Genomic DNA, 18,192 nt, shown 5'->3' with positions numbered 1-18,192 from the left:
TTGGTTCGTTCACATATGCATTCCGTGTAGCTACAAAGAAAGCAATGACTCTGTTGTTCCGGATTACAAATTGAAAGAAAATATGTGATTTGATAAAAAAAAATACGAACAGGAAAAAAAGTTTACAGCCTAAAATTTCAACATTTTTATTTTTAGAAAGAGGATATTCTGATGACTTTTCAATCGTTTTCAGACATACCGGAACAACTTCAACGCGACACCACCGATACTCGTCGTCATTCATCCTGGGATACCGAGACACAGGTAGCAGTTTGGCGACTTATATCCCATAATCAGCGAGGGTGTTTTTGTTTTGAACATGTAAATGTTTTTAAACTATGACCACACAAAGCTGACGCTCAGTCTTGGTCTGAGTTTGTAGCCGGAGTTCAGCTTGTTTCTCGTAGGAAGCAGCTAGCTTGGGTTGCTAACTAGCTTGCCTATCAACAGCTGGAAAGGGGAAGCTGTCAACAACACAACAGCAAAGACTTAACGCCACTGAGCTTTAACACTGTCGTCTGTTAGACCTTAAACGGCAAATAAGATCGGGGATGATAATATATAAAACAGTGACAGCTTTGTAATGACCAATTCATTTGCTCTGAACTCAAAATAACCATCGTGAGGGCGGCTAGTGTTTATAGAGCTTCATAAAGTCTGGTGGTGTTGTGATGCTAGCCGAAGGGGTAAATATTAGACATGACTACTGACTGTGAACTCCTAATATAAGACTGCAGAGGGGAGGCTGTGGAGCATTGTGTCAAAAGGTCCTCGCCATGGAGCTGGCTCACAGTCTGCTGCTCAACGAAGATGCTTTGGCCCAGATCACTGAAGCAAAGCGGCCTGTCTTCATCTTTGAGTGGCTACGCTTCTTGGATAAAGTGCTTGTGGCTGCAAATAAGGTGACTGAGCTCTTTTTTTTTTTTTTTTTTGCCTTCGATTTTTGAGTATTTTTCATGAATAATGTCTTGTGTTTGGCCGGCAGGTCGATGTGAAGGAGAAGCAGAAGAAGCTGGTGGAGCAGCTGACTGGGCTGATCAGCAGTGCTCCTGGACCACCGACAAGAAAACTACTGGCTAAAAACCTCGCCACCCTCTACAGCATCGGTGATACCTTCACAGTTTTCCAGACTTTGGATAAATGCAATGATATCATCAAAAGCAAAGATGACACGCCTGCATACTTGCCAACGAAACTGTAAGATCCCATGTGATCCCGACTATGTTTTTTAATACACTGCCTTTGTGTTAATTTGTAGATAGTATGTGTGTATTTGTGTTTAGACATAGGATGGTAATTTTTTCAGAGTGCCAACCATACACTGTACACATGGTATCAGGGTTAATTCAAATGTTAATCTGCAGATGGACATTTCATGCTTAAAAGGGAGATTAAGGTTCCATGAACAGATGTTATGCTGTTTTTGAGTTGTTGAAGCAGCATGACTGTCAGCCCCAGATACCCCTGTAGTGTTGAAATAAAGAGGATAATGTGTTTAGAGCTTTGAGGTTTCAGCTTTGAACATTTTTCATATAATAATTTGAAGTGATCAGCAATTGTTTTAACGAATGCTGTGACTTTTCTTCCAGAGCTGCAGTGGCATGTGTTGGAGCTTTTTATGACAAGATGGGGAGGATGCTGGGAAGCTCCTTTCCAGACACAATTAATAACCTTTTGAAGGCATTAAAGAGTGCAGAGGTAGTAATGCGCGACATTTTTAGGTTTTCCACTGTCCTGTCTGGGATGTATGATGTTGAATTTTATTTTGATCCTCTTATTTTCACCTTTACTTTTTTAATCTAGTCCCAAGGCAGAGGAGAGATTCTCCTCAGTTTGCAGAAGGTGCTCAGTGGACTTGGTGGGGCTGCAGCTTCATGTCACAGAGACATCTACAAGAATGCCCGCTCTCTTCTCACAGACAGGTCCATGGCTGTACGCTGTATGGTAGCAAAGGTCGGTCCCAGAAAATGTTGATTTAATAAGTTCAATTTAGTAGGAGTGAAGTTTTGTGAAAGTTCTTGCAGAACCAACAGTGGGTTTCTCTGAAGTTTTCTTTTAAACACAAACATTGCACGGAAGAATTTTATTTAAGTAGTTTGTTGACACCAAAGGAGCACAAAAATATCTTTGACTTGAATTGTATGTTTGTGCTGTCTCATTTAAATTGACCAAACCCGGAAGTGTTGTGCTAAGACAATTTCCTGTTGAAACCAACATGACACCAATTTTACATATATGAAATAAGTTGTGTATCCTGTATATTGTAATGATATGAAGTGTAAGAACTCACCATCAATCCGAATGTGTATCTTTTGTGAATTTAAGCATATTATTTGTGGTCAAATGGCAGCTTTTTGTACCACATTGAAACACAAAACACAAGAGGTGTTTTCGCTATATACATAACGTAACTCACAGATGTACCCTAATTGATTCTCTTCCCCCAATCAGTGCCTGTTAGAGCTGCAGAATGAGGCAGTGTTCATGTGGACCACAGAACTGGAGAACATAGCGACGTTGTGTTTTAAGGCTCTGGAAGGCTCCAACTACGGCGTTCGAGTAGCAGTGGCCAAACTGCTGGGAACAGTCATGGCTACTGCTTTGATGCCCAAACAAGCAGCTGGTAGGTTAAAGAGTTGATTTGTGTCTTTCATTCATTAGGTAGACTATATCAATGCCATGCATCATGATCTCAATTCCGTTTTCCTCAGTGATGCGACAGAATGTGAAGCGGGCCACTCTGGAAGAGGTGCTGGAGCTAATGGCCACTGGATTCCTGCGTGGTGGATCTGGCTTCCTGAAGAGCGGAGGGGAGATGTTAAAGGGAGGAGGCTCTGTCAGCAGGGAGGTGCGGGTGGGCGTCACACAGGTGAGCTGGCTTCTCAGAAATGGAAAAAAGAAATAAAATCTAGATCTGCATCATGCAATTCAATCACTTCACTTTTAATCTTTCTTCATCCTCCTCAGGCTTATGTTGTGTTTGTGACTACACTTGGAGGTCAGTGGCTGGAGCGCAACTTCGCCACATTCTTGTCCCACGTTTTGGACCTGGTGTCTCACCCGCGGGCTACGCAGACTCATGTTGAGGCTGTGTACTCACGCCGCTGCGTCTCCTTCATGCTTCGTGCAACCCTGGGGGGCTTACTTGGAGAGAAAGCACAAATTGCAGCCGGCAAAGAAATCTGCCAAGCCATCAGCAAACAAATGAGGGCTGTGGGTAAGGAGGATGGGGGGGAAATATCACGGTTCAGAGCACTGCAGAGTAAGTACTCATCCATTATTATCACTTTAACTCACCCTTTATTTAGTCCCTCCAACTCTTGCATGGTTTGCGCTTGTGCTTTATATGGATATGGGTTTTGTTTGTTTTGTTTTTTTGCCTTTTTTCAGAGAGGGCTTTCCCTGTTTCTGCTTTCTTCTTTGCTTCCTGCTCTTGCTTGTTTTGGATCAATCTTTTCTTCCATCACATTTTTAACCACAGCCAGCATCATCATGTCAGGAACATTACACCTTTGACAGCTCAGCATTTGAGTTACTCATCCTTCCATTATTGCGTAGCCATCATGGCAGTTTGCTTGTGAATTCACATTTTGTTATTGCATTACAATCCCTAAGGAGCCTGACAACATAGCTCTTTCTGACTGTTGACATGTGGCTGACGCCAGCAGAAAAACTGCATGTGCCTCTTTATTTACAGACACATAATAGGAAGAAGCCACCGCCCCATCTCACCGCCCACAGCAAGGAATGACACTTACTCTTTATGTTTGCCCACCTTTATTTTTAAGTTTTCTGCTCCACAACAACACATCAATCATACTATAATCACCTTTTTCTCATTCAAAAGGGATGATTCTTACTCTGATTTGCTTTGCAACCTTTAAGTAATCATAAATCATGTTAAACCCACATTCTTTTGCTCTCGTGGATATTAAGCGAGACTTTGAAGTAGATGTTGAATGTTGCTGTCTCTAAAGCCGTGGTCCTGGGTACTTCATTGTTCACGGTGCACTCGCTGCACCTCGTAGCTTTTCCATCCAGCAGGATCTGTGAGGCTTTTTGAAATGAAAACCTCTGTGACGTGTTTTAATGGAGCCATGATGGAAGAGGGATGTCGTACAGTATGCTCCCCTCAGTCAGTTGCCTTTATACCAAAACACACGACTGCCACAGTTGTAGAAGCAGCTTCTCTTCCTAAAGCCATTTTAGTCCTCCTTTTCCCTATGTGTGATCTGTCTTGGCTTGGCTTGAGCTCTGAGGATTTCCCTTGGTAAAGGCTACCATGCGGCCTTATCAGCAGTTTTATTAACCTGTGCACATTTTTGTGTTTACAAATCCTCAGAGTTCTGGGTTTTTGATGCATAAACTACCAGTCGAGAGTTTTTCCACCTACATTTTTCAGTTTGGGTCATTCAAAAAAAGAAAAAAAAAAGTAAATTTAATAGAAAATAAGCGTTTTCATGGGTTAAGAAAGTAGCTTAACTGAAAAAAATTCCTTCAGGCATAAAATGGGAAGTAACAAAGGAAGACAAAGCTTAGTTGATGGGTTAGGGTTCATCCTACAGGTAGGTAGTGAAGAAAGTTCTACTGTTCTACTGCGAGATAATTAAAAAGTGTACATAATTTTTAGTTCAGTGAGAAGATTCCCTCTTTTTAAAATTCACAGCTATGTATTTGCTCCCACATTAATTTCAAAAACAATAGTACAGCATATTATGTAAATTTAAAGAACAGATGGAAAAATGAAGATGGTCTAAAACCTTTGGCTGGCAATGTCCTCTTCTGTATTTTAAAATAGATGTAGTTGTTTGTAGATTGAGCATATGTGACAGCAGTGTATGATCTAATGTGGTCGTCCAGTGATGTAATTAAAATTCAAAGTTTACTAATTTTATCGTTCTGGGAAATTATAATTTCATTCCCATGTTTTTTTCTTTTCGATGTATTATTCATCAAATATATGTTACTATTAATTTCTGGCCACCTTATACATCAGTGCTGCACAAATTCCAAATAATCAATGAAATAATACATTAATATTTTAAACGTATGAAACTTAGCAATGACATATGATCTCATTAATAGTTTGTCACCAAATTGGATTGGACCATGCTATTTACTCCTGTTCAACTGAATTTTACTCTTGTTTGTTTCTCTCTTTCCTGTTCTTCCAGAGGCAGTTGTGAATGATATCAGTGGAGAGAACAAGGCAGGGGCAGCTGACGTCTCTGCCAGTCAACATGTTATGGTGTGTGCACTGAAAGAGCTGGGCAGTTTAGTTCAGAGCCTGAGTGCCACAGCTTCACCGCTCATCCAGGAGCCTTCTATAGGTGAGACACTTAAAATATGAAATAGCTGCATCTGAAGTCTCTGGTGGCTTAAACCTGCATTCTGACAGTAACATTTTTATGGTCTCTAGTGTCAGGTGTTCATAAATAAACTATGATGTTTATTTTTCAAGTATTTTTTTTTAATGGTGGGTCCCATAAAGCAGGGTATGCACTGGGGTGTTGCTACTGTGTGATTGACAGACTTACAGGATTTAGTACAGAGCAGAACCAACTCTAACTCCTCCTTAACTCCATCTTCTCTTCCAAATATGTCCCCCCCCCCCCCGGTTTGGAAGAAAAAAAACAAAACAAAACAAGATGGTGTGGCCCAATTACAAACAAATCAATGGGTGAAACTTTTATTAACTGAGATCAAACCTCAGTTGGACAGGTTAAATTCCGAAACTTAATCACGCAGGTCTTCTCGAGACTGTGACTTCAGTCCTGCTGCACCCAAGCATGGCTGCTCGCCTGGCCGCAGCGTGGTGCCTGCGCTGTGTTGCCGTGGCCCTGCCGTATCAGCTAACCCCGCTCCTGGACCGCTGCGCAGAGAGAATAAACAACCTGAAGAGTTCACCTGAAGCTGTGAGCGGCTACAGCTTTGCGATGGCTGCTCTTCTGGGAGGTGTACACCAGTGCCCGTTGGGTATTCCTCATTCCAAGGGCAAGGTGAGCAATATTTAATGCCACGCAGACAAATAACTGATTCATTCTTATGGGTGTTCTGGAGTGTGTTTCTTTCAGTTAGGCCACCAACTCCCACACTGACTGGTTTATGTTGTTTTCTCGTAGTTGGTAGTGAGTATAGCTGAAGATCTCCTGCGGACAGCAGCGCAGAATAGTCGACTGTCTCTACAGCGCACACAGGCTGGATGGCTTCTGTTGGGGGCTCTCATGACTCTGGGTGCGGCTCCCAAATATTGCTTGGTTTTGATCTGTCAACAATAACTTCTTGCACTGATGGTCACTGAATTGTTTCTTTGACCAGGTCCCTCCCTTGTGCGCTATCACTTACCCAAAATGTTGTTGCTGTGGAGGAACGTGTTTCCTCGTTCCCAAAAGGAGTTGGAGGCGGAAAAGGCCAGAGGAGACTCCTTCACCTGGCAGGTCACCTTGGAGGGCCGAGCTGGAGCGCTGTGTGGTAAAAAAACATCTTTCCATTTAACTTCACATGCTCTGTAATGTCCGCAGACGCAATTCAGACAAACTCTGCTGCTCTTTTGTCCCCTAGCCATGCGTAGCTTTGTGGCCCACTGTCCTGAGCTGCTCACAGAAGATGTGATCCGTAGACTGATGACTCCCATTGAATGTGCCATGACCATGATGTCTCAGTGAGTAATGGTTTTGAGACATGATTGTGTGCGGAAGATAAAAAACTTGAAGCTGTTGTGGGATTTTCAATTTTGCCTTTTGAAAAAGTGTTTTCTGCCGTTCTTTGTCTGCTTTCTAAAGATTGCCATGTTTCTCCTCAGTGTCCCTGCCATCACTAAGGTCCATGGCGCTCACCTGAAAGCAAGTGCGGCGATGGTGAGGCTGAGGCTGTATGACATTTTGGCTCTCCTTCCTCCCAAAACCTATGAAGGTAACAGAGGAACTTCATTGTTTATTTCAAAGAACACATATAAACTGTTAGGTGTTTGAAACCCTTCAATCTTCTTGTGTAGGCAGCTTCAATGCCCTTCTGAGGGAGCTGGTGGCAGAGTTCACTTTGACAGACAACTCGGCAAACACCACCACCTCTTTGCTGCGCTCTCTCTGTCACTATGACGATAGTGTGCTCATGGGTTCTTGGCTACAAGAGACTGACCACAAATCCATCGAGGATCAGGTTAGTAAAAACCTCTGAATGAATGTAGATTCTTTTGGCTGTAATAATCATGACAGAAATCCTGATTATTTTCTGATTTCTGATTCTTCGCCATTGTTGGCAGATTTTCTTGGATGTTAATATTACTGCATTACTCTTCCCAAAAAGTTGCAGCCCAACAGTGCGTCTGGCAGCGGAGCGCTGGAGCACGATCCCTCTTCCATCTACCTGCGTGTCCCCGTAGGCGAGGCAATCCCCGGCCCTCTGCCTTTGGGCGTGTCTGTCATTGATGCCTCTGTGGCTCTGTTTGGTGTGGTGTTCCCCCATGTCTCTTTCAAACACAGGTGAGAAGTTTATTTGAGATTTTTCAAAGTTGTTTTTGTGTGTGTTGTTATTTGCAACGTGCTAACATTTTGTATTATTTATTTTTCAAAATTTCTTTTCTTCCTGATGCACTACCAATCTCTGTGGCATGCTTGTTTATAATAAATTTTACCCGATTTGTACATAATGCAGGCTACAGATGCTCGACCACTTTGCAGAGTGTATTAAGCAGGCTAAAGGGGTTCGACAGCAGGCAGTCCAACTGAACATTTTTACTGCAGTGCTTAGTGCCCTCAAGGTGAGAAACATGTTTCATACCCTCTCATGACAGTAGCCAGATGATATATACAAGGAGACTTAATTTCTTCCTGTCTGACTGAAGGGCTTAGCCGAGAACAAAAGCACTCTGGGTCCAGAGGAGGTCCGTAAGTCAGCATTGGCTCTGGTGATGGGAGCGTTGGACAATCCTAATCCAATCCTGCGTTGTGCTGCTGGGGAGGCCCTGGGCAGGATGGCTCAGGTGGTGGGAGAGGCTACTTTCATCGCTAGAATGGCACAGACCAGCTTTGACAAGTAAGCCTTTAATATTTTTATCAGTACTTCTTCTGTTACAGACTCAACCTGCTCTCCCTTATTATAATCAGATACAGACAAAAGAAGCAATTTTTACAATATGTTATTGGGGGTCAAAATGTTTTTACAAATATAATAGTTTCAGTCATCAATCATTGTTCTTTGGCTTTATCCACATGATCTATATCCTTCTTTATTTCCAGACTGAAATCAGCCCGTGATGTTGTTTCAAGGACAGGCCATTCACTGGCTCTTGGCTGTCTGCATCGATATGTTGGAGGCATTGGCTCAGGCCAGCACTTAAAGACTAGTGTCAGCATCCTATTGGCTCTGGCCCAGGATGGATCCTCTCATGAGGTTCAGGTACAGTGCATTACTCAGGAGAAATATGCTGTATATTAGAATTCACCTCCTGTTGAGTAATAATAGCAGGGCTTGAATAATCTTTTTGTCATTTAGTCACGTCTGTCTGAACTGAATTGTAATTTGATTTACCACAATGTTTTATTTTATTTTGCACTTCATTTCTATACTTTGTAAAAAAAATAAAAACACACTAGGTTCATGCTTAACATGTTACTAATTCAGATATTTCTTGTAGACATGGGCGCTACACTCTCTGGCTCTGATTGTGGATTCCAGTGGTCCCATGTACAGAGGCTATGTGGAGCCTACACTGTCCTTGGTGCTCACTCTCCTCCTCACTGTGCCTCCATCTCACACGGAGGTGCACCAGTGTTTGGGCCGTTGCCTGGGAGCTCTTATCACCACAGTGGGACCAGAGTTACAGGGTAACACAAATTTCCTTTGTTGCTTTGATTTTTCTCATTTGATTACTGTTTGTTTTAAAACTATTTTAACCTGAAAACATCTTTTCCCGGCCAGCAGATGGCAATGCAACCCGCTAAAGACAACTGAAGCAGAAATGACATACTGTGCATCCTCTAACTGCTGACATTGCTGTCTCTTTTTTGTCTGTCCTCCTTATCTGTGTTGCTAGGAAATGGAGCCACTATCTCCACTATCCGGTCATCATGTCTGGTTGGTTGTGCCATAATGCAGGACCACTCTGACTCCCTTGTGCAGGCAGCTGCCATTTCATGCCTGCAGCAGCTACACATGTTCGCTCCACGCCATGTCAACCTTTCCAGCCTGGTGCCTTGTCTCTGTGTAAGAAATGAGCTTCAAGCTACAAATTTGCGACTTATAGTTTGTCTTAACTTTCATCACAATTTTGTGACATACTGTGGATTCCCTGCAGGTGCATCTGTGCAGCTCGCACTTGTTGCTGCGCCGTGCTGCCGTAGCCTGCCTGAGGCAACTCGCCCAGAGAGAGGCTGCAGAAGTCTGTGAGTATGCCATGAGCCTGGCGAAGAGAGCAGGAGACAGCAACACTACAATCAGTGAGTCCAAATCATGAGATAGACAAAAGGATTCTGTACAGTTGTTTTCTGTTGTTTTTTGTGAGACATTGTAATTTATTTTGTTGCTGTTTTCTTTGACCTTGGCTCAGATCTGAACATCACAGAGACCGGTCTAGAGGGTGTTCTGTTTGGCATGCTGGACCGTGAGACTGACAGGAAGTTATGTTCTGATATCCATGATACTCTGGGCCACATGCTGTCATCTCTAGCTGTGGAAAAACTTTCTCATTGGCTGAAACTCTGCAAAGATGTGCTGGCAGCAACTACAGGTAAATCTACAAAACAGCAAAATATGGCACATGAGGAAATTACAGCTAAAACAGAAAACAAAGGAAGACGCACACGCCGGAGGAGATAAGTCGAGGCCATGAGAGCCCATCCAACTGTAGTGCATCTTCTCTTACAGATGTAGGAGGAGCTGTTACATTTGAGGTGGAAAAGGATGAGGAGGACTCAGAGAAAAAAGACGAGATGGACGACGACACCATGTTCACAGGCCTGGGCGAGGATGACAAGTCTAAGCCTTCTGTGGCTCCCCGCTGGGTGACGCGGGTCTTCGCTGCTGACTGCTTGTGCCGCATCATCCTCCTGTGTGAGAATGCAGACAAAACGCACTTTGACCTGGCAGCAGCCCGCTCTGCACAAGTCAAAAACCCTAAAGGTACCATGCTGCAAGAGTAGAGTATCTCACAGTTCTGTGATCTTTGTCAAGTTAATGTAAATTTTTTGGTTTCATTCATACAATATATCTTTTTGTAAACCCAAGTCAGGTCTACTATCAGCTACAGGAGAAGCTCATTCATGTGGTTTTATGTAAAGTTACACCCGAGCTAGATATGAATCAGCAATAGAGGAAGAGATTTTTCATGGTGAAGATAAAAAAGCTAGTATTTATATAAGCTCAATGGAAATAAGGAAGCATTTTACTGTCTAGACAGTGAGAGCACAGGTACTGATTTTGCAGTTTTGCAAGCAGCTCAGCCAAATTTAGTGACTGAGATAGAGGGGATGGTTGGTCTGCAGGTTGGTGTGTCCAACTAATCCTCTGAAAGGTGCTCTTCAGCTAAAACTCAATTAAATCTCAGCCTCAAGGTCGATATCCAGTTTCTTTCAATTCAGTGCAAGCACTCTCTGAAAAGTGAGTTGATGCGCCCAATTTAATCTTCAGTTCATCATTCTTACCAGAGGAACCAAACACAGACACCTTGGGGGAGGCAATAATTGTACCTTTTTTGAGGATTTTTTTCATGACAGTTACAGTTTGTGCAGATACAACATCTGTTGTGAGATATGATGAGGGTAGAACATCTGTTGTATCTGTCATGAATTCTGTTTTCTGATGTCCTAATGTGTCTCCTCACTCATGTTGCGATCCTTATAATGACTTATGATTTGCTATTCCTCACACAATTTACTTATTTGTGTCCTTTTGCTATCCAGGGGATCTGTTGGTTCTTCATTTGTCTGATCTCATCCGGATGGCCTTCATGGCGGCAACAGATCATAGTAACCAGCTGAGGATGGCTGGCCTGCAGGCCCTGGAGGACATCATTAAAAAGTTTGCATCTGTACCAGAGCCCGAGTTCCCAGGGCACGTTATCCTCGAACAATACCAGGCCAATGTGAGTCAAGAGCACATCAAATTATATCATGCCACAAAACAGATAATGGCACAGCCAGTGACGTTTTCATGTATGCTTTTAGGTCGGAGCTGCCCTCAGACCAGCATTTTCACCTGATACACCGTCTGACATAACAGCTAAAGCCTGTCAGGTAAGACACAAACATGTCGAGGAAGATTTTCTGAAATGTGCACTGTAGAAACACAGAGATGCTTATAGCTTTGTTTGTGCTACAACATGCAGAGGAACAAGCTCCCTTTGCATATATCCAAATACATTGATGGTGTGAGGCACCTTTGTGGCAATGTGACTGCAGTAACAGTTAATTAGCCCCGTACAGTGAATCATTTACCCCTTATATCCCTGCTGTATTAAATTTTTGCCTTGTCTGACTGAGTATAAGGGGAGAGCAACAAATATCCCTGTCAGCAGTATTATTAAAAACATTTGACATTTCCCTTCATGCCTCTGACTGGGAGTTTGTGCCCTATGATACTATGCCTGATCCATGTAATGGCCAAAAGTGTGATCTCAGGGTTTCTCTTTTCTCAAGAGAATGCTAGAATGCTTTCTATCCTCAAGGTGTTAAAAGACAACACATCCAATAAAAAGAATATTTTCATCACATAGAGTCACAAGACATCCACTATAGACTGTGTCCAGCTCATGCCCATCTGACACTTGAGTAGCTGTACCTCTCAAAAGCCGGTAATCTTATATATGCGTGGTTCAATTCTTCCTTTTTTCTTTTTTTTTTTTTTATTAATTATTGCTCCTTGACACCTCCACCCCCTCTCTTAATGGCATATAAGATGGCTCATCAACCTTGAGTGATCTGTTATGTAATGTAGGGTTTTAATTTTTCTCAAGAAATGGAAGAGAGGCAGTTGAAGGTCTTCAAGTCAATAAGTTATATAATAATGTAATAGCTTGGCACGTTCATGTGACTACAGGTGTGTAGTACGTGGATTGGTAGTGGTGTAGTGAGTGACCTCAATGACCTGCGACGAGTCCACAACCTGCTTGTGTCATCGCTGGACAAGGTTCAGGCTGGGAAGGGTTCATCCAGCCAGCTGTACAGTGAGAGTGCCACAACGATGGAGAAACTGGCTGTGCTGAAGGCATGGGCTGAGGTGAGACTGAAGACGCTGACCAGGGCACCGTCATGTGTTTGTTACAATGCAGTGAATTGTGACTACACCCACCGGCTTTCTTTCTCAGGTGTACGTGGTAGCGATGAAGATCAAGAAAGAGGCAGAGTCCAAGCCTGCTAAGCCGCTCCGAAGTGGAGAGGAGGATGAGGATGAAGATGATCTGGGTGCTGATGTGCTTCCACCAGACAGTCTCATTACATTGGTTCAGCCAGAGCTGCCCTCGCTGAGCCGCTTGTGGCTGGCCATGCTCCGAGATTACGCTCTGCTAACTCTGCCTGCAGAGTTCTCCAGTCAGCTGCCCTCTGAAGGTACAAGACACACTTTTGCAGACTCCATACTTAAATATATTTAATTAACAATTCTTTTCCTTGTTGTATTTAATGTCTGGGTTTTCAAATCTTGTTGGGCCATTTGACACCTATCCCACACCGAGCACTGGTCCTCTGTTCTATTTGAGGTCCTATTAAATTCTAGAGTATACTCTCCTGATAACTACTTAAAATATGTCCTGGATTATTTTCAAGCACACATTAACATTAGATTTGTAAAAGTATTTTCTTGCTATTGTGTCTTTTTGTGCATTCAGGTGGAGCTTTTTATACTCCTGAAACTATAGACACAGCAAGGCTCCACTACCGAAGCTCTTGGGCTCCTGTCCTACATGCTGTGGCCCTTTGGCTGAGCAGCACCGGGTTTGGAGCTGATGAAGAAAAAGAAGAAGCTTCATCAGCTCCCTCCAAAGTCCCTTCTCTCCCGCAAGGATCCCCCTCCACCATAAAAACCTTTGAGGAGTCAGTAAAAGACAGGATGCATCTAATGCTGGGTAAAGAGACACACAGCCGTCAGTTGTGGTGCAGAGCAATAACAGTATTTTGCTACTGTATGCTCAGAAAGAACAACTACTATGCTCAGACTTTGAGTAACTGAGGCTGTTAGCAGAAGAGAACATTTAAAGAAAGAAGCCTGCTAAGTGCTTTTTTATGTTCACTCTCTCAGGTGTCAGCATAGAGTTTCTTTGCTTCCCTCGGCCCGAGGAGCCCATTGAACATGTGATGTCCTGCTTGCGGGCACTCTGCACTTTGCTAGAATGTCCTTGTGCTAAGACTCACATCGCAGAGGACCAGGTACGGTCAAGTCAGAGTACAAAAATCACACAAGACATTCGATTAGATTTTTTTTTTTTTTTAACTGTGTTTGACATCACACACTGCATTCCTACTTTTAAAAATCTAAAATCTTCATATATACTTAAATAAAACTTACTGATTTGGATTTTGGAAGCTGTTTAAGTTTGCACTTGAAAACAATGTCCTACAAATTGTAAACCTTATCCTGGAAATGAAGGTTATAATGTGTTTACATTCTCACAGTGTCATTGCTGTAATTGTTATTTTGTTTGTAGCTGTTGGCAGTGGAGCTCCTTAACGTACTCCACAGGCTGCTGTTGACCCGGGACCCTCCGGCTGTCCAGCTCCAGGTCACTGCTGTTGTGCAGGAGACAATCAGGGCTGCACAGGACCATCTACAAAGACGGAGGACCAGCAAGGGTCAGCAATTTTACATTCTACATGATATACTGTTACATTCTGAATTTCACTGTGCTGTTTTGTTTCGTTCATAAGACTCAATGACTTGACTAAACAAAGGGGTGTTAGTATAAAGTGAGGTTGGGGTTTGTGTGGTTTTGTTTTTTGTTTTTTTTTGTTCATATTAGAGTAAATAGTAAAACGTTATATTCTTATTTCACTCAGGTAAAGAGGAAGAAGGTGAAAAAGACTCTCAGTCCATCCAAGGGGAAGGAGGAGACACGGGGGAGCTCGTCCCTGGAAAATCTCTAGTGTTTGCAGCAATGGAGCTGCTTGTGTTTATCCTGGTCCGCCACTTACCGCAGCTTAATACACGTGTGAAGGAGTCACCCAGCCATGTGCCACTCAGGCCTCAGCGACTGCCCGAAGAAAGCGCTCGCCTGGTGGCAAACACAGTTTCCATCTTGGCAGAGCTGCCCTCGCTCTGCTCTCCTGCTGGTGAGGCCCTGGGCAAACTGCAACAACATGCTCACACTATGGGAAATATGCAACAAACACACATAAAAGAGATTAATTCCCTTGTCATTTTTTCTGCACGATCACAATACCCTAAATATTAGTACAAAGTCTGCTTTGATCATTTTTTGAGAAATTTGACTTCCTGCTCTGCACTGTTCAGATTTGTGTGTCTAACTAAAAAGCCTGGTCTCTGATGGTATTATGAACTGCTATATGCATTTGTATGAGATTAAGCGTGAGAGTATGAATATTATTTGCATAGAAATGTGGTTTTCAGTGTGAAATGATAGCCCAAGTCTCACAGGTTTTCTTTCTTTTTTTTTTTTTTGATTCCTCATTTACAGGAAGCATGACTATCTTACCTACGGTGCTCTTCCTAATCACTGGGGTGTTGAGGGAAACTGCTCTTAAGACTTCTGACAACTCAGTGCCTCTGCCTGTGTCAGCTGCCCTGCAGGGCATCAAGACCATCATCACCTCCCCTCTGGCGCGGGCAGAGAGCAATCAGACACAGTGGACAGGGCTCGTGAGAAGCAGCCTGGCATCTGTGCTTGAGTACTCACAGCCAGGTGAGCAAATGCAACTGGATATTTCACTGGAGAGCTGACAAGAAGAAGAAGAAAAGTTTTGTTTCATTGAACACTGACACTATGCTTGTTTTGTTTGTGCATTTCTGTAGATGAGTCCAGGCCAGACACGGATGAGGTCAGTATGCTGACAGCAATTACGCTCTTCCTGCTGTCTGCCAGCAGTGAACTTGTAGGCGTAACAGTCCTGCAGAAGGGCTGTATGGAGCGCTTCAAAAACGGCCTGAACTCTAGTGATCCAGGGGTAAGCACCAATGTATATGAATCAGAGTTACGCTATCATTCTCGGTGTAACTGGGTTAGGGTACTCAGATGTATGTTCTGAAGTGTGTGATTTCGTTCTTTTTACCACAGGTTCAGGCCCGGTGTTATCAGCTGCTGCTGTCGGTGTTTCAGCACTCCAGCCGTGCCCTGTCTACCCCGTACATCCACGCTCTGGCTCCCCTCATGGTGGAGAAGCTGAAGGCAGTGGAGCGCAAGCGGCCAGGAACTGCTGCAGAGTTGCAGGCTGTTCAGGAAGGCATCAGGGTCCTGGAAAATCTGGTTAGCATGGGTGAAGAGCAGAACCGTAAGTGTGCCTCTGCCTGTGGACCTCTAAAGCACTGTATGTGTTTGCCTCCGTTAAAGTAGGTCTCTTAAAGTGTAGCTCATTAGCTTTGATTGTGTGCTGTCAAAGATCAGAACAATAATGCGTTAAATACTACATTTACAATCCCTGCACTGGTTCATTGTCTATATTGATCACACTATGTTGCCTTACATGTAAGATATTATGCATTATCATTTCAAAAAGTTTGATATCTTTTTTTCTGCCATTTCAACTTACTTTTATTACCCTCATAAAGACAGTAGCACTGCATACTTACTCAAATTGTCCTATACAAGTTTATGGTTTGACAATTCAGTAACCACTGTGTCTCTTAGATGGGTCCCTCATGTATCTGGTTTAGGAACATTGGGTTAGATTTGTGCCCTCAGTTCTGTTCACCTCACTCTTTTCTAATGTCAGTTGTCTTTGTGTGTTTTCCAGGGGTGCAGTTGCTGGCTCTCCTTGTACCAACTCTCATCTCCTACCTTTTGGGTGAAAATGCCATCTCCTCTGCGCCCCAAGTCTCCAAAGGCCTGCATGATTTTGCCCTGCAGAACTTAATGCGGATTGGTCCCCTCTATCCAGCCGCCTTCAAGATAGTAATTGGTGCAGCACCTGAGCTTAAAACCCGTCTGGAATCTGCTATACGGGCCAACCAGGCCAGCAGCAAAGCTAAAGCTGCAGCCAGACAAGCTCAGCCAACTGTGCAAGCTGCACCAACCATAAAACTCAAGACAAACTTCTTCTGAACACTCTGAAAAGGCACTGTACACTCTGACAGCCCAATTTAAAGTGGTCTCTTTTTGCAGGGTTTGTTGTGTTTTCTGTCAGCAAATTACGCATACCATGTGAAAATTGCATCTTCTTAAATGTATTTATTTATTCTACATCTCATCTTTATTTTATATGAATGTAAACTCGTTTTGAAGTCATGAAGGCAATTATGTAATTATTGAAAAACCTTTGAATGTTCACTTAAAAATACTCACTTTAAAATCTGTAGGAATGTTATTTTAAGACGATGCACATGTACAAAGGGACACAATTCACATTCTTATTTTTCTTTCCTGACTTTAATCTTATCTTCTTTTTGTCTGGTCATCATCCCCCTGCTAACCAAAATCTGGTGTTAATTGTGCCATTTTTCCTCTGTAAATTTGGATCACTATGGATGCAGAATTTTTTTTTATTCCAATCATGCATTTGTTCAATGGATCTGGTTTAGTACATGACCTTAGTGTCTGCTAAGTCTTACTGCTGGCTGCCTGCTTTCCTCCTTTCTTTCTTCTTGATTGTTTTCAATGTGTCTTTTACCCTGAAATTGTATTGTAAACATTCCCACCACATGTTCTAAAATGAACCTGTGAAATTAGTTTTGACCAAAATGAGATTTTATGAAAAACCTGAATGTGTGTATTACATATCATACAAATAGATGTCTTGCTTATTGGATCTGACCCATTGATATGTATATTAGCTCAAGTGTCACAAATTGGCATGAGTTTTTGAAATAGCCCAATGTCATATTCTGATCTCATTTCATTGAAAAGTGAATAAAGTTACTTTGACCACACTTTTAAGTGGTTTCACATTTGTTCAGAGGTGGACAGAGCACACAACTTCACTACTTGAGTAAAAGTACAGATACTCCTTGTAAAATATTACTCCAGTGCAATACAAGTAGCTTTGTCAAAATATTGCTTAAGTAAAAGTACAAAAAAAAACCTCAGGAAATACAGGAAAGGAAAGTAGCTTTATTGTCATTATACAACACACTGATGTGATTCTGCTACAGACATGTTTATAGCTCAAAAATACCTTCAGTGAAAGAAGCCCTACAAGAACCAGTCTGTGGAGGGGTCCGGTCTGGTCTCTAGTCTGTGGAGGGGTCCGGTCTGGTCTCTAGTCTGTGGAGGGGTCCGGTCTGGTCTCTAGTCTGTGGAGGGGTCCGGTCTGGTCTCTAGTCTGTGGAGGGGTCCGGTCCGGTCTGGTCTCTAGTCTGTGGAGGGGTCCGGTCTGGTCTCTAGTCTGAGGGGGGGTCCGGTCTGGTCTCTAGTCTGTGGAGGGGTCCGGTCTGGTCTCTAGTCTGAGGGGGGGTCCGGTCTGGTCTCTAGTGTGTGGAGGGGTCCGGTCTGGTCTCTAGTCTGAGGGGGGGTCCGGTCTGGTCTCTAGTCTGTGGGGGCGTCCGGTCTGGTCTCTAGTCTGTGGAGGGGTCCGGTCTGGTCTCTACTCTGAGGGGGGGTCCGGTCTGGTCTCTAGTCTGTGGAGGGGTCCGGTCTGGTCTCTAGTCTGAGGGGGGGTCCGGTCTGGTCTCTAGTCTGAGGGGGGGTCCGGTCTGGTCTCTAGTCTGTGGGGGCGTCCGGTCTGGTCTCTAGTCTGTGGAGGGGTCCGGTCTGGTCTCTAGTCTGTGGGGGGGTCCGGTCTGGTCTCTAGTCTGTGGGGGCGTCCGGTCTGGTGAGGAGGGGTCTGGTCTGGTCTCTAGTCTGTGGGGGTGTCCAGTCTGGTGAGGAGGGGTCCGGTCTGGTCTCTAGTCTGTGGGGGTGTCCGGTCTGGTGAGGAGGGGTCTGGTCTGGTCTCTAGTCTGAGGAGGGGTCCGATCTGGTCTCTAGTCTGTGGGGGTGTCCGGTCTGGTGAGGAGGGGTCCGGTCTGGTCTCTAGTCTGTGTGGGGGGGTCCGGTCTGGTGAGGAGGGGTCCGGTCTGGTCTCTAGTCTGTGGAGGGGTCCGGTCTGGTGAGGA

General features: G+C 43.7%; 1 protein-coding gene across 2 annotated transcripts; it reads left to right on the top strand.

Moving 5' to 3' along the window:
- The first annotated feature begins 229 nt into the window (after positions 1-229).
- On the top strand, positions 230-17,028 carry heatr5b (HEAT repeat containing 5B). 2 transcript variants are annotated; one of them, XM_029521245.1, is made up of 36 exons: positions 230-264; positions 731-902; positions 986-1,197; positions 1,590-1,698; positions 1,804-1,953; positions 2,452-2,623; positions 2,712-2,869; positions 2,968-3,217; positions 5,175-5,330; positions 5,749-5,999; positions 6,123-6,234; positions 6,319-6,471; positions 6,562-6,661; positions 6,803-6,912; positions 6,995-7,158; positions 7,306-7,481; positions 7,654-7,759; positions 7,844-8,034; positions 8,238-8,397; positions 8,636-8,825; positions 9,035-9,204; positions 9,296-9,437; positions 9,548-9,727; positions 9,865-10,119; positions 10,899-11,080; positions 11,163-11,231; positions 12,034-12,213; positions 12,302-12,542; positions 12,821-13,057; positions 13,231-13,358; positions 13,637-13,781; positions 13,986-14,258; positions 14,624-14,848; positions 14,959-15,110; positions 15,221-15,434; positions 15,897-17,028. In XM_029521245.1, the coding sequence occupies exons 2-36, from the start codon at positions 777-779 to the stop codon at positions 16,202-16,204; spliced, it is 6,147 nt and encodes a 2,048-aa protein (XP_029377105.1). In that variant the 5' UTR covers positions 230-264; positions 731-776; the 3' UTR covers positions 16,205-17,028. The 2 variants fall into 2 exon arrangements, with proteins under 2 accessions (XP_029377105.1, XP_029377104.1); XM_029521244.1 differs by having other exon boundaries at positions 2,968-3,262.
- Positions 17,029-18,192: the final 1,164 nt, after the last annotated feature.

Source organism: Echeneis naucrates, chromosome 15 (assembly GCF_900963305.1).
Source record: "Echeneis naucrates chromosome 15, fEcheNa1.1, whole genome shotgun sequence".
In the NCBI taxonomy this organism is placed as follows: domain Eukaryota; kingdom Metazoa; phylum Chordata; class Actinopteri; order Carangiformes; family Echeneidae; genus Echeneis; species Echeneis naucrates.
The sequence above is the reverse complement of the archived record's forward strand: the minus strand, read 5'-3'. Positions and strand labels throughout refer to the sequence as shown.

Coding starts and splice junctions, on each gene's coding strand:
- heatr5b (XM_029521244.1), top strand. CDS start 777: ATGGAGCTGGCTCACAGTCTGCTGCTCAACGAAGATGCTTTGGCCCAG. Junction 6,472..6,561: donor CCGAGCTGGAGCGCTGTGTG/GTAAAAAAACAT, acceptor TTTGTCCCCTAG/CCATGCGTAGCTTTGTGGCC. Junction 11,232..12,033: donor TAACAGCTAAAGCCTGTCAG/GTAAGACACAAA, acceptor ATGTGACTACAG/GTGTGTAGTACGTGGATTGG.